Genomic DNA, 16,937 nt, shown 5'->3' with positions numbered 1-16,937 from the left:
AAAAAAATGAGCAATTAAATTTTTATCTTTCTTGTATGCTTAACAATTGTCACTGTAAAACAATGCCTAAAATTTTTTTTGGTTCGCTGTAAAAATTTATTGATAGAAATTGATAAAACAAGTCTTTTTTTTACCCAAATAAATTTAAAGTAACCTTTTCTCTAAAGGTTTAGTATTTTATGTATATTCGAGTATGTTTAATGCATAAAATAACAATTATTGTTTTTTGTTTTTGTGGAATTAAATTTTTATCTTCCTGGTGAGCTTCACAATTACCACTGTACAACAATGCCGAAACCTTTTTTGTTCGTAACAAAAAGTTTTTGACAGAATATGTTCTTTTTTCCCCAAATAAATTTAAAGTTGCCTCTTCTCTAAAGGTTTAGTATTTTATGTATATATGTCTAACGCATAAAATAACAATTATTGTTTTTTGTTTTTGAGCCTTTAAAAGAAATCAAGGAATTAAATTTTTATCTTCCTGGTGACCTTCACAATTGCCACTGTACAAGGAATTGAATTTTTATTTTTCTTGTGTGCTTCACAATTGCCACTGTAAAACAATGCCGAAACCTTTTTTGTTCGTAACAAAATTTTTTTGACAGAAGAAGTCCTTTTTTCCCCAAATAAATTTAAAGTTACCTTTTCTCTAAGAGTTTAGTATTTTATGTGAACATGTCTAACGCATACTGTAAAATTTATTGTTTTTTGTTTTTTTGCCTTTGAAAGAAAACAAGGAATTGAATTTTTATTTTTCTTGTGTGCTTCACAATTGCCACTGTAAAATAATGCCGAAAACGTTTTTGTTCGTAACAAAAAATTTTTGACAGAAGAAGTCCTTTTTTTCCCAAATAAATTTAAAGTTACCTTTCCTCTAAAGGTTTAGTATTTTATGCGTACATGTCGAATGAATAATAAAGCCGGATGTGTTTCACAGCAACATGTTTCACAGATTTTATTTTATAATTTCAAATCACAGTTTTTCTGATTTCCCGACACTTATTACTCAATCTCTAAGACTAAAATTCAGTTGATTTGTTGTGTCAACTATGCTTACCTAACGAACTGTTATTTGATAAATCATATTTTCCAATCTCCAGAAAACGTCCGTGTTGGGACAAACAGTTCAATGTTGCCTTTAACTGCTGATCGGCGAGTGAATTTAGGATGACATCCACGCCTGAAAAACAAGTTTAATTCTTTCAATTTATTTTTAATGATAACGTTCATAAAGCTTAACAGATTTGTTTTTTCTTTTTTTTTTTTAAATTGATGATGCGTATCCAATAAGAAGTATTTTGTTTTAAGTTTTAATAACGAAACTCGTTTGGTTTTTCAGCAATTCACATATTAAAGTTACAAAGACAGAAAAATTTAGAGATTTTTAAATCATTTACTCACTATTTAACTTATTTATTGCCGTATGTTTGCATTTGTAAGAAAGAACAACTTTTTTAAAACATGCTCTGAAAGCGTAATAAATTAGAATGTTGCTAACTAATATTAAAAAAAAGTAAAAAGAGAAACTAAAGACTAAGAAATATTTACATAAAGTGTAAATTTGTCTTCTATATGTTCAACTCGTCGATCACTCTTTTTTCATTTTAAACAGGGTATATATATATATATATATATATATATATATATATATATATATATATATATATATATATATATATATATATATATATATATATATATATATATATATATATATATATATATATATATAAAGTACATTATTAATTAAATTCTCTTCCTATTAAGGGTTTCGGTAAAGAAATTTTTCGAATAATATTTATAACTAGATTTTTATTATAGATGGCCGCACTGAAATGTTATTTGCTTCATATTTTTTCTAAAAATATCTTTTTTAAATTATTTTGTATGATTTAAGCTATAAGTACTATTTTTTATCCTTTTCTCTTTCGCGAAATTTTGTTAACTGTTAAATTAGTATATCTATTTTTAAAACATTTTTTACTTTGCTACACGCCGGTAAGTTTGTTTTCTGCTTTCTTTTTATTTAATACTCATTTTCAACTGCATTCTTATTATTTAGCGATGTAGACACAGTACGAAGAATAATTTTTATCTTAGGATAATTATTCTTTATTCAGAAATATTGCACTTATTGTAAAGGATGTGTTCTGATGAAGACCTTTTCATTCGCTCTTTAAAAGTTTTTCTATTATATTTATTTTATTTTATTTTGTTCTTCTTCTCTGTGTTTTATTTATATATATATATATATATATATATATATATATATATATATATATATATATATATATATATATATATATATATATATATATATATATATATATATATATATATATATATATATATATATATATATATATATATATATAAAGTATTACAATATCTCTAGAAATTAAAATTTCTAGAATTTTCATTTCGCAACTACAAGGCTATCTGTTGGTCAAAATCTGTACTGATTAATCTTTATTAATCCGTCTTGAAATTTATAATAAAAAGACGGGATCTCAAGATTATGAAATCCTCCTCAAAGGGAGAGATGCCGGGTGGCACAGGGCATTCGATAGGACACATTAAAAGAAGATTTACCCTCTCCGTTGGTTGCATCTAAAATATGTTCTTCAAACGATGTATCTCGTGAATTGCAGAAATGTCTCTCTTCCAGTGCTTTGAAACGTTTTTTCAGGAACTCTTTCTTTTCCGGAGAACCTAAATGAAACACTTATTATATGCATGGAATTAATTTTAACAAAACAAAGTTATAAGAAAGTTTTGAATTGGCTGAGAGCGGTAGAGTTAAGAATACGAACAAAGAATATTTATTCGTCTTATCATTGTATTCATATGTTTTTAAACTAATTAAAACTGTTGTACCCAAAATATGCACACAAGAAAAATAATCCATAAACATCCATATGTTTTGCAAAATATTTTGCTTTATTAGCAATGATAGCCATATGTGGGGCGAGGGCAACCATCATCTTTCAAAAAGTACCCCAAGATTGAACCGAGCTAGCATGTTTTATATACTAGTGAATTGGTAGTTACGTTACAATACTCCCCCACCACAATTTTATCATGGATAGAATTCGATTAAAGGATACCACTAGTTGATTCTACGTGGTTTTTGCGAAAGAACGGGAGAACAGCATAAAGTTCACCGGATTTTGAGAGCTTGTGGTGAGAGCTGTATTAAGTTCACCGAGTCTTAAGCGTTTGTCGTGGGAGCTGTATTAAGCTCACGGTGTTGCAATTAGCAGTCGAGTGTGCGCAGGATTCCGTTGTAAAGATAGCAAGTCAACTTTTCAATGTGTACCATGCATCGAAGTAGGAGGGTCCTAATCGAAGTATGTGTTACTTTCGAGGTAGGCGAGTTCATATCACGTCCGGGTCACCAATGTGGGGAGAGGAGTTTTTAACCGTGCCAACCATCATCTCTAAAAAGGTTTCTATAAGATCGAATCGAGTTAGCTTGTCTTATATACCAGGGGATTGATGTTGAAAAACCGTAGCTTTAATTACGCCACACCATACTTTGGTATTTTCATTCAATTATGCCTGTTGTAAATGAGCGATATACTTTATTTATCTACATTAAAACATAGTATATGTGAATAAATTTAAGGAAAACTTTCAATATTTTCCAATTATATACTTCTGAATATTTTTTACAATGCATAAATTAAATTTAATGCATTGTAAAAAATAATAAAGTAAAAAATAATAAAGTAAAAAATAATAAAATAAATTAACAGTACTGAGAAGATCTAAACGAGACCCATTTTAAAAGCATTTATTCTGCAGGAAATATATATTTTTTATTCTGTTTATTTGGATCTGAATTTAGTGCAAGTTAAGTAAGCACCTTGGCATAATTGGTTGGAGTTCATACATAGTCCTCATACGGATAGAAGATAATGCACAAGTTAAATCAGATATATCAAAAGTTTCGGCGTGAAAAAAGGAGTTTTCAATTCAAAAGTTCGTAAGGTAAGCAAAATAATAAAATAAAAAAAGAATTGCAATTTAAATATTATAAAAAATTCGAGACGTTAAAATGGCTCAAGTGATATCGCCAAATATTCTGAAGCTTCCTCCATTTGTGTTGGGTTGCTTTTTGAATTGAAGCAGACGTATAGTTTGTCTGAAATAAGAACTCCCATAGCCCTTCGTCTGAACCCGTGGCGGTGACTACAGTAACGAGGTATGACTATTTTAAGTAGGGGCGTGGGATCATTGTTTAGGTCAGGTTTTGGCTCCGGTCGGCGAAAGAAAGGGAATCTTTTTCTTCGGTCTACTGTGTTAGCCTTAGAGTGAAGAGAAGCTACCCTCTCTGAAATGCGCTGTTCCTGTTTCCATAGCAGCGGGTGGCCTCAGACTTTGTGGCGGGGGCAGTTCTTATTGTAGACAAACTAAATATCTATGTAAATAGCAAAAAGTGTCATACAAGGCTCTGTTATGTCAATAGACTTGAGATTTTGCAAGTTTAAAAAGAGCTCAAGTTTTCATTTTGATTATTCCAAAGCTTGACGAGCAATCCTAATATTGTAAGCTGCTACAAATAGTCGAGCTCACGATAAAAAGAAAATCCATATCTATTTCCAAATTTAAAAAGCATTCAAGATCTCGAAAGCCGATAAAAAAGTATTCGAGATCCGTTTTTATATACCTTTTGACTACAATTATTAAGCTAAAATATTAAGTGTCAGATCCCATGTTTTGAAGTCCTGTAGTGAACTGATCGTTAAGACACGGTTCCCAGTAGAACACCGAAGTCAAGCATCACTGGCTGCGGTCAGTGTCCGGATGGGTGACCACTTGGATCAGTCTACACAGGGACCGAGAGTCCTTGTTAAACTGTTCGACTATAAAATGCTCGACTTCTCACTCAGGTTGTCAGGCTACCGAAGCGGGGGTGCCATCCCCTCTGCAGAAACTCAAAATTGTGATGGCACGTCTTCGGATCATCGTCAGGGATGTTTCCCAGACCGTCTCCAATAGCCCATTGTTCAGCTCTAGTGCTACGTAAGTAAACTAAAACAACAACATGTTTTGAAAATAAGACGCTAGTATCCAAAATATGAGCTGCAACTCACCGACTGTGGTAAAAACTTGACATCCAATAGCGAGAGCGATTGAAATGGCGGCTTGTCCAACTCCGCCACTGCCAGAGTGTATGAGGACCTTTTCACCCTTTCTCAATCCTCCCCTCACAACCAGGGCATAATATGCAGTGGAGTAGGCTATTGGAACTGTTGAGGCCTCTTCAAGAGTCCATTCGTCTGGAACATCCCACAGAAAGTCAGGATCGAATGCGACGGACGTGGCTAAACCTTTGGCTGGAACTGATCCCATCACCCTTTTCCCGCTGGATAACCTTCCAGAAAATTCTAAACCTAGAATACAATCTTGGCGAGCAAGGTCTCCTGCAAGAATGAAATACATGTTACTGGAAGGAATACAATTGTCCAAAAATAATTAAATAAACATTAGAAAAAAATAATTATTAAAACGTGATAATAAATTTCAAAAAAATAATAATAAATTTTAAAAAAAATAATAATAAATTTAAAAAAAATAGTAATAAATTTAAAAAAAATAATAATGAATTTTAAAAAGATAATAATAAATTTAAAAAAAATAATAATAAATTTTAAAAAAATAATAAAAACTATTTATTGTTTCAACCATTTGCATTTCAGATGAATATATTTCTCGTAACTTTAGATACAAGGATTTCATTAATAATCCAGTTTAGGAAATTAATGTTTTTTTATAACCGTCGTTGAACAGCCGACCCAATTTTATGAGTTTACGACTACTAATGTTCAACTCCGTAGTCTTGTAATTTTAAATCTAATCCAGAAGACAAGGGAACTCCTGGATCGAGTATTGGGAGAAATTTGCCTTCGTGGATGACTTTTGATGGAGCTAACCCGCATTTGCGTTGCATGGAAAGGAAGACTACGAGAACCTCCCACGGTTAGCCTGGCTGCAAGGGGACTTTAACCCATGATCTGTCTACCATTGAGGATATTTCACGTTAGCACTGCGATCGGTGCAAGCCGGATGCGGAATTCGTATCGATTGGGATTCGAACCCGGTTCGCCTTATCGGAAGGTGAACGGTCTATCCCCTGAGCCATCGTGACTCTGAAATAGATGTTTGACCGTGTAAAACTAAGCGCAGATGGCGCTAGGGGTTAAAATTCGTTGTTAGACTTCCGGGTTACTACTTCCGACTGATTTTTACACCCAATCTTGAAAAAACACACCATACTTGTCATACTTGTAGTGTTTTCAATGTAACGCGTTCTTTCAATCTAACATACAACGAAACAAACAACAAATGAATTCGAAAAACTTCGAAAGCTTGCTATGATGATACCGAATATATAACAAACTGTGCCATCTTACGCAAATATAGCCAAATAAGCGTAAATTTAAACACAAATCACAGTAATAAAACTTTCTAGAATATTAAGCCTGTTCACACATTGCCTCCATGCCATAAGCGGAGAGATACACCGGAAGTTTTCTAAATTTCTTCCGGTTTTGGGAAGCTTGTTATTGTTTACATTCAGTCAACCGATCTTCGATAAAAAATACATTCTGTTAAGAATTTTTTATATCATTCAAAAGGAGAATTACGGTGTTGAGATAGACTTAAAATTGTTGGGAATAAACAGGTGGAAAAATCTAGCTCAAAGTCGCCCTGCCTGGAGGCAGCTAATTTAGAAAGCCTTGGCCTGCACTAGGCTGTAGTGCTGACGAAGAAGAGAAGAAGAAGAAAAGGAGAATTACCTGGTATGGCATCAGGTGGCAATTTTCCACTTGCTAGCATAATATCCCTGAAGTTGAGAGGAGCATAATAAACTTGGCATAACACACTTTTCTCCAAAGTGTTAGGTGATATCCAAACAAAACTGGACAAATCACCTCGAGTTAGAAAGTTTAAGTAAGCAGCGCTAGACTCTCTCTTGTTGGAACCTGCAAACATTTTAATTTTATGAGATTCAGGCAATTCGATTGATCTTAAATTATGTGTTCAAAATAATTTCTTCGAAATAGTATTTTAGGCGGAATGAAAACGTGATAATACTCATTATAAATAATTAGGCATTTAATAATTAAGATGTCACTTTGGCAATTTCATTTTGTCGCCATAGCATCGTTGAAACAAAATTATTGTAGCATTTTACTTTTGGTGATACAGTATAGTGTCGTAAATAAACATGGTGTTGAAAACTTTAATATGATGCAGGGTACATGATAAGGATTGACAATTGCAGAGTAACCGAAATGAACCACCCTACAATAGTCTAACTGTTCATGCACATTTTGAACCGGTACTTCTATTTATCGAAATTATTTTTTAAAGAAATTTATGCTAATTGTCGAGAATTTCATTCAAACAGGTTCAAAAATAGCTTTTGCGTCGTAATTTCATGGTTCGGCAGATCAAATTTCCCAAATTCATCAGCTTGTCCATTGCGAAGAGGCTTTCTTAGATAATATTTCCAATCATGGGTTGCTATGCAATACTTATGAAACCTCATCTTACAGTTTTGACTATTATTTTGTAACACTCTGCATTGGTCACTGCTGTTGCCAAAAGTAATAATTCAAACAAAGCATATTTTTTCCTAGTTAATTTATTTCGTAATTCGCATAAAGGTTCAAATTTTTAATTATGAGAATTTAAAATAGCATCTATATTGAACCTGAGAAAAACCTGATCTATATTGAACCTGAGATTATACCTGAGAAAAAATAGGACGATCTGCAAAATCACAGATTTATAATTAGCAGTAATATTTAAAATTGGTTTAATAAATAGTTACACTAGAACTAAATTTTCGAAAATTTTATCAAATAAAGGCTGGCTCTTAATTGGCGATCGAAATGGGTTGCAGGTGGCGTAGAACAGAATTCTCTACCTATGGCAACACTTCGCATACTTTCCCCATTAGCGTGTGGAGAGTCAGAGGAGGTGGAAGTACAATAATTTCTGTCTTGATTTTCAAATAGATTAAAAACTTTTAAGTTAGGTAACTATATGGAACTGAAAACTACATTGAATATACAGTATACTCTCGATTATCCGGTTTGCGGATTATCCGTGCTCATTCTGGAGTCACATGAAAAATATAAAGAGAAACATTTTCAAGATTAAAAAAATTTTATTCATGAAGTTATAACACTACCAAATTTTTGGAAAGCAATATTCGTTATTGGATTGCAGTATATGGAACATCAGCAGAATGGTCAAAGGTAAAATCGTCTATGTTATCACGATCTTGGAGAAAGATGATACCGCTTGATGAACAATCCTCTACAGATATTCAAGAAAAATATGATAACAGCATTCTCGAACAAGCAAAAGAAGTCTAAGGTTTCGAAATTCTTGATGAAGAAAATTTAGAAGATGGGTTTCAAAGTGATGCATGTGAGCCTGGGCTTCCAGTATTTGACTGATGAAGACATCGTAATGTTGTTAAATCAAATAGTGATGATAGTAACTGATGCAGAAGATGTAGTAAATGAATGAAATACAATTTCTCATTCTGCTGCTCTGTTGAAACTTTATTAGATTATATGGGAGGATTTGATTACGGTGACATTACTGCGGTTCGTAAAATATGTGCATCGATGTATGGCGAAGACGCATTACACATTTTTTAATAAGAAAAATTCCTAGTTTGATGTTATGCATGCAAATGTCAGTAATTTTTATATTTTTTGTACTGATATTGAATTTTTCTTTAATAAAAGGAGTTTTCGGATTATCCATGTTTTTCGATTGTCCGTGCGACCTGTCCCGGTGATTAACCCGGATAATCGGGAGTGCACTGTAGTTCCAAAAAAAAAGCGTCGTGGAAATTTTAAAAAAATATTTGTGGCAATCAAATACGAAATTCTTTTTACAACTGAGAAGAGGAGAGGGAAGAGTCAAGCTACGGAACCGGTCATCTCCCCAGATGGCGTTGTGATCGAGAATATGAGGGATTCTCCAATGGACTTGCGAGTTTTATTTCTTTGAAACACTCTGTATAAAGCTGAAATGATTTACATAATGCTTGGCCATTCATGCATGATAGAGGAGCATAAGAAATTCCATTACCTTCAGTAAATTTCAAATAACGATAGGATCCCCACACGCCTCCTTGGTATACATTCATTGCGAGATCCTTCCGAACTAGATCCTGAAACCATTGATTGTTGTTGTCTGTAGAGAAATCAGCTTTGCTTCTGAACAGACACCTGAAATAATTCAAACCATTTATCTAGATCCGTGAGGTCATTCTGATTGGTTGATTGTATTTATTCTTCAAATAAATTAATGGCATTATGTAATTTTATGCAATTTAATGACATTATGGAATTATGTAAATTAATAATTAATGGCATTATGCTAATTTCCTTATATATTTTAAGCAAATAATGTTATTTGATTTATTGTATTATATACTTTTTAAAGAAATTGATCTTATCAACTTATAGGTTGGAGGCGTGATGGTTCGGGGGATAGAACGTTCGCCTTCCAATGACGTGAACAGGATTTGAATCCCAGTAATGGCTGTTCGATACGAATTCCATATCCGGCTTGAACCGACCACAGTGCTAAAGTAAAATATCCTCAGTGGTTGGCGGATCATAGATTAAACTCCCCTTGTCATCAGGCTACCCGTTGGTTTTTTTCCCAGTATAAAGCAAATGCCGGTTAGTTCCATCAACAAATCCTTAACGAAAGCAAAATTCTCCCAATACTTGATCCAAGAGTTACCTTGTCTTCTGGATTGGGTTCAAAAGCACAAGGCTATGGAGTTGAACATTAGCAGTTGTAAATCCAAAATTGGGTCGGCTGTTAGACGAAAGTTATAATACTTATAGGTTGGTTCATTTTATTAACTTGAATATATCAAAAAGCAGGGCTCGAAAAACTCAGAAATATTACCCGTCCCCGAGAACGGCTTGTCCAACAATGTACCCGTCCTCCTTTGAAACTAACCCGGAGCTTCTAAATAAATACAAATATAATTTTCTCTTATTTATTACAAACATTTATATAAATTGCACAATGAATTAGTAGTTGCTAGGATTACAAATACTAGGAATACATTACACAGTAATAAAAGAAATACTAGGTCACTAATAGGAACCTAGTATTTCTTTTATGAAATAATTTAAATGACAAAGATCAAGTTATCTGGAATGTCAATTTTTTTTAAATGACTCAAATATGACGTTTGCCAGTTCCACAATCAAGCCAATGATTTACAGAGGTTTCTGCACAGAAATCTGAAAGTTTTTTTTTATTTAGATAGATGTTCATAACTGCGTCTAACGCTTAATGTTTAAGACCAGTACGTAATGTGCTTTTTTGTAAGTTCATTGCTGAAAAGCCCCTTTCAACTGCTGTAGTACCTTAGACAGAGAAAACATCAATTCCACCATGCGCAGTATGTTGCTCTATTGTGGGTCATTTTGCTAGATTAGAGGGTCATTTTATTTTAAAAGTGAGGCGCTAGACTCTTGTAAGATAACAAAAATTGAAAATGTATCACGAACATTAACGGGAAAATGGTCGTCAGCGCGGACGTCGGATTCCAGAAATTCGTTGTCCGCGGGGAATATTTGACTGCCGAGGATGGGCGGACGGGCGGTTTTTCGAGCCCTGTCAAAAAGTAACATTATATTAATTCAAGCTCATAGAAACGTTGCTGCTGTTTGGTAAGAGAATGCTTCTACGGTACTTTAATGAGTACCGAGCAGATAATATGCAGGTTATTTAGGTGGTTCACAGGTTATCTAGGCTACTTGAGAAATGAAGCAATTTTTTTGTCATCTAGTTGACCAATTTAACTGGATCAACCTAGTTAAGTGTCGATTTCAAAATCGGGCAAATCAGACAGGTTTGAATGGTTGACATTTTTTGATTTTCTTAAACTTTTCCGGATATGTTCTTTATTTAAAGCTATTAAACATGTGTTTTTCTATATTTTGCTTTCTCGAATTTTTATTTTTGAGGGGAGGGGGAGCAAAACTAAAGATCCTTTGAAATTTTGAGGAAAAAAACATCTGTTTACAAGTGACAGGAACGAGTGACCGTTATTTTATGTTCTACTGCTCTCACTCTAAATTTTTTTTTCCAATGCCCACCTGGATAATAACCTAGGTCATACAAGCACCCGAAGGGCAGATTTGTTGGCCACTCTTTCAAGGGGCACCATATTAAGTGGGACAGCGTTGCATCCACAGTAAGGACAGATAGAAGAGAAGGAGAGGTCATCCATGCCTTGCCCGGGATTTGAACCCAGAACCTTTTTGATGCGAGGGCAGTTCCCTAACCTGTACACAGGCCAGTCGACTCACTCACACTAAATATTAAGACATAAAAACTTTCAATAGAAATGTACACCGAAAGTCATTCAAACATTTTCGTCAAGAATCATCAAAAATCTTCGTCAAAAATCATTAAAAAGTCATTCCAAAATATTCAAAAAGAGGCTATTTTATGGAACGTCAAAATCTAGTCTAGTACCAATCTAAACTAGTACCAGTCAGTGAATACGAATGATATTTCTGTGAATACGTAACTAGGAGTAGAGTAATATCTAAAAAATAAATAGGTGTGGTGCAGTGGTTTTTCCTCCCCATGTAACGCAAATGCAAATGCGGGTTAGAATAAACCCTTCCCGGGAGGGGGTGGAACAAAGACGGTTCGAGACAAACTAAGTTTCCTAAGATTAGTCCAAATGAAGTATTCTAAGAAAACATTTCTACTTTTACAAACATCGTGTGCACATTCCTATTAATATTAAATCATAATTTTTTTTTTTCGTAAATAAATAATATATCAACTTATATCTATTCACAAAAATAATTAATAGAATAGTATGTAAATAAAAATTAATTCCTGGCAATTCTTTAAATAAAATATTATACATTTAAAAATTGTTTAAGCTCACTTAATGCGTGACACATTAAAAGTGATACATTACTAAGTGGCGTTATTTAAAATATGTCAATTGAAATTATTAAAAATGTGAGTGATTTTGTTTCCATTATTCGTCCGAAATGAATATTCTGTGTTGAACAGTATTGGCTAAATATCAAATATTTGTATGATGCATCTCTAATTTAGTAGTAGCAATTGTTAAGAAGAAATTAGTATCTATTTACAATTTAAAAACTTCTTGAAAAGGATTTTAGCAATTTTTGCAATAGCAGAACCCTATTTGCACAAATTCACAAAAGCCCTGGTTGAAAGAATGTAACTTAACGCTTATTTTATATTCACAAATTACGAATAGTTTTTTCACAATTTTACTAAAATAGGACCTTCCACTTTCACAAAATGTCTGGACTACCCTGGCGTTAACTTTGTAAATACTTGTAGTACAAACAAAAACAAAATATAATTAAAAAGCTATAAGGACAAGTATTCTAAATTTGTAATAAACTCATTTTCAAAAATTTTGTACAGAATCATCTTTTTGCACTTAATGGATGTTATCTTATTTATTTCAAGTTTAAACGATGCCATTTGGATTCAAGACAAGTTTCCTTAAAAGTTATCTCTGTTGAAAGGACATTATTTAATTAGTCACTCATTGTTTAATATATGCTAAGAAAACTTTTAACTGTTGCAATGTAACAATGGTTAAACAATTTAATACAAACAATTATAACAATTACATGCATTGTTTTACTGTGAAATCTTCATTTCTAAAGTTTATGTGCTATCTGTAGGTGATTATTTTACGGGTGCTTAAACTTAATTAGAAAAATGGCAAAAGTGCTGAGATTTTTGCGAAAAAGGCTGTAAGTATCAGATATTAGTAACATTATCTTATAGTAGCATTAATTTTATAATTTTTTTCCATAAAAATATTTTTCACTGCGAATACAAAATGATGTTAGCTTAAACTTAAATTTTAAGCACTACCGTAAATAGTAATCTAATAAAATATCATAGTGCACTTTTATAAGAACTTTTATTTCAATCGCATTATTTACTAAAATCTATAAATATCTAATTAATATTTAACTTTTACGAATAATGTACACAAAGGTGAGTTTATCTGAGCAAAATTGTAAATATTAAAAAATGTAATCATATATATATATATATAAATATATATATATATATATATATATATATATATATATATATATATATATATATATATATATATATATATATATATATATATATATATATATATATATATATATATATATATATATATATATATATATATATATATATGTATACCACTACCAGTGGTTAACTCCATAGCCTTGAATCCAATCCAGAAGTCAAGGAAACTCCTTGATCAAATAATGAGAAACATTTGCCTTCGTGGAGGAATTTTGATGGAACTAACCAACATTTGACTCACATGCAGAGGGTAAACCACTAAAACCTTCCATGGTTAGTCTTACGACAAGGAGGGGACTTTAGACCATGTTCTGTCAACCACTCATGATATTTTACGTCAGCACTGTGGTGGTTGGTGCCACAGCCGGATGCAAAATTCATTTCAACCTAACATCTCTGGGCTTCGAAAATGGGTCTCCTCATTAGGATACAAGTATCCCCTAAGCCACCACAGCTCCATATATATATATATATATATATATATATATATATATATATATATATATATATATATATATATATATATATATATATATATATATATATATATATATATATATATATATATATATATATATATATATATATATATATATATATATATATATATATATATATATATATATATACTGATTTATTTATTTACTTTTAGCACAAAGGTGTTTAAGAAGGGTGAAAGTGCGGATGAAAATTATTTCGAAATAAGAGATTGGGATGAAGTTCTGAAAGAACAAATGATGGCTGAAATGCCATTTGGAGAGTCTAAGAAGGCTCATGAAAATGTCCTTGAAGGGGACAAAGATCAACCATCTGAGAAGACAGATGATGATGCAACTCTTGGCGAGTTCGATATGGCTACCAATGGCAAGTTTGAGTTGCGAGATTGGAATGATATTCTCAAAGAACAAATGGTGGCCGAAATAAGAGTTTCCAAGAAAGCTCATCAGCGTAAAACGCTTGAGGAAGCGATCGTTACCAGCAAGAGGGAATGTAAAAATACTCTTATATATGGGGCATTTGATGAGCTAGATAAAATTGAAACTCTGGAGCAAATGATGCTCTGGTTGACACGCTGGTGAAAATCCAGAAAAGACATTCAAAGAATAGTTGATGAGCTGGATACAATTGATACGATAAAAGAAATTATTAGCTTGTTGATAAGCTGGTAAAAATTTTTAAAAGACTTTCAAAATAAAGTTGATGAGCTGGATGCAAATGATGCTCTCAAACAAATTATGCAATAGTTGATACGCAGATAAAAAGTTTGAAAAAAAACTCATAACCATAGAACTGTTTACTGGAGCTGCAGAATACAATAAAGAATCTCCAATGGCTTAAAATTGTATATTTTTGATAATTGTGTAAGAAAAGGCGAACTATTAAAATAATGTTTCTATTTTCTATTGCAATAACTGATGTATATATATATATATATATATGTTTAAATAAACAGTTAATTAAATATTATTTCTCATATATTTCTTTTTTAATTCTATTTATACTTTTAAAATATAAGTCTTTTAAGAAATTTTTATTATATAATGCTATAAGAGTGATGGCCTTCGGTAAAATTCCACAATAGTTCACCTCTTGGCGACTTTTTGAAATATCGCCAAGTTTACCAAGTCGGCGATCATTACTGGGATTAACAATGTTTTTTGATCATTAAAAAAAACAATTTCAACCCGTACCGCAAAAAAAAAAGATTAAAAAATGAAATAATAACGCTAATAAATGAAATAACAGTTAAAAATGAAATAATAACGATGATCCTACCAGCAAGAGATCAGAAGCATAAATGGCGAAAAATTAAATACTTATATCTCCTTTCTAACGAAATCCAACATTCGCGGAGGTATAGGAAGCAAATAACCAATCAGGTTTAAGAATTTTGGTGGTTTCATCGGATGTTCAAAATAATCTCCTCTAAATATGTTCTGGCAACCTAGTTTGGCGAGATATCAAAAACTTGTCTGTCGAGATTTTAAAAAAATCGCCACGGAGTGGGCTATTCTAGAATTTACCCATGGCCTTTGTTAATAAAGGGAAAAAAAATTCAGATCTGATTGATCTTGCGAGGAATGTGCTTTCGATTATGTCAATCGTCATCTATCAAAAGGTACCCCAAGATTGAATCGAGTTAGCATGTCTTATATATTAGGGAATTGACGCTTAATAATCGTAGTGGTAGTTACGCCACAAACTAACCCAGGAACTAGGTGAAATGATTCTCCTTCAAGTACACGTATTTGAAATAAAGAAAATAATTCAGGGAAATCATGAGTTTGAACAATTATGAGTTTGAGGATGCGAAAATATCATTGACTAGAATTATAGAGGAGAGAGTTTTTTTTACATTTTATTTTATAACAGTCGTTGAACAGCAGACCCAATTCTTTGAAGTCAGGAAGACAAAGGAACTCCTGGATCAAGTATTAGGAGAAATTTGTCTTCACGGAGGACTTTTTGATAGAACTAACCCGCATTTGTGCTACATGGAGAGGAAAGCCACAAAAAATCTCCCGCGATAAGCCTGAAAGCAAGGAGACTCTAACCCATGATCTGTCTGCCACTGAGGATATTTCACGTCAGCACTGTGGACGGTGCAAGCCGGATGCGGAATTCGTATCGACTGGGATTCGAACCCGGTTCGCCTCATTGGAAGGCTAACGCACTATCCCCTAAAGCATATTTGGTGTGACTATTAAATTGTTCTTCAGCAACAAATTGGACTAAGCTAATGTAAAAAGTAGTTGCCAGGAATCGCTTTAAATTATTATTATTTTTTTGCATTAAACTACTCACTAAACTACTTTTTTTTGAAAAAAAGTAGCACATAGCACTACAAACTGCAAATAAAAGTAGCGACTGCAGTAGTTTCATTACTTGTAGTTCACTACTTCCGACAGTTGGTAGGATGTATATTTGGCGTGACTATTAAATTGTTCTTGAGCAAGAAATTGGAACTTCGCACTATTTTCTAGGTCATTAACTGCCTTAAAAACAAACCAAAACTAGATAATTTGTTGGAAAAGAAGTATAGATTAAACAAAATCAAATCACAAACCTGTTTAATTTTTTTTTATAAATATAATATGGCCTTACATTCTGAGGCTTGTATGAAGGTAATTTAATAACGAAACGCGAAAGCTTCAGATTGCGTTTAAAAAATGTGAGCCTATGTGAAGTTGACACCTCCCCCCCCCCCAAGGTGAGCCTCTTGCTAGAACTTGCTGAGGGAATCCAAGTCAAAATTTTTGATGGTTTTCCTTGATGGACCAACATAATCTTGATGGCATCCATCAATAATTCCACCATGAACCATTTTAGTTTTTGATGGTAACCAACACCCCACTGTAGAAATTCGGACTGATTTATGATGGGTCAACATTAAAAAAACCAAATTGCTTTGATGGCAAATTGCTTTGATGGCTTTTAAATCATCATGAAAACGCATTGTTGTACCATTATAGATCATAACGAATTGCCATCATAGTATATCTTTGAAAAGAAATGTTGAAATGATCAAGAACAACTATCTTTCCAAATTAGGAATTTGGACTGATTTATGATAGTCCAACATAAAAAAAATCCAAACTTTTTTTATGGTATGTTCCTGAGAACCAACAGAAATTCCCATTAAACCATTATAAACGTGTATAGTTGGAACCATCATGGACCATGACGGATCATCATGGATTGTTGGTCCATGAGAAACAAATTTCTCTTGATGGTTAACCATCATAGTATTAAAGAAGCATTTTCCA

General features: G+C 32.5%; 1 protein-coding gene across 1 annotated transcript in view; it reads right to left on the bottom strand.

Annotated features, from left to right (window-relative positions):
- The window catches only part of LOC107446508 (fatty acid synthase), an 87,704-nt gene that overhangs the window by 6,914 nt on the left and 63,853 nt on the right, over positions 1-16,937 (bottom strand). Inside the window, 5 exon segments of the mRNA XM_087157887.1 lie at positions 1,058-1,180; positions 2,593-2,712; positions 5,100-5,429; positions 6,807-6,992; positions 9,127-9,266. Coding sequence (XP_087014013.1) covers positions 1,058-1,180; positions 2,593-2,712; positions 5,100-5,429; positions 6,807-6,992; positions 9,127-9,266 — 899 coding nt within the window.

This window comes from Parasteatoda tepidariorum, chromosome 2, assembly GCF_982258835.1.
Source record: "Parasteatoda tepidariorum strain Cologne lab strain chromosome 2, Ptep-v5.0, whole genome shotgun sequence".
Taxonomy (NCBI): domain Eukaryota; kingdom Metazoa; phylum Arthropoda; class Arachnida; order Araneae; family Theridiidae; genus Parasteatoda; species Parasteatoda tepidariorum.
This window is presented reverse-complemented; position numbering and strand designations above follow the sequence as displayed.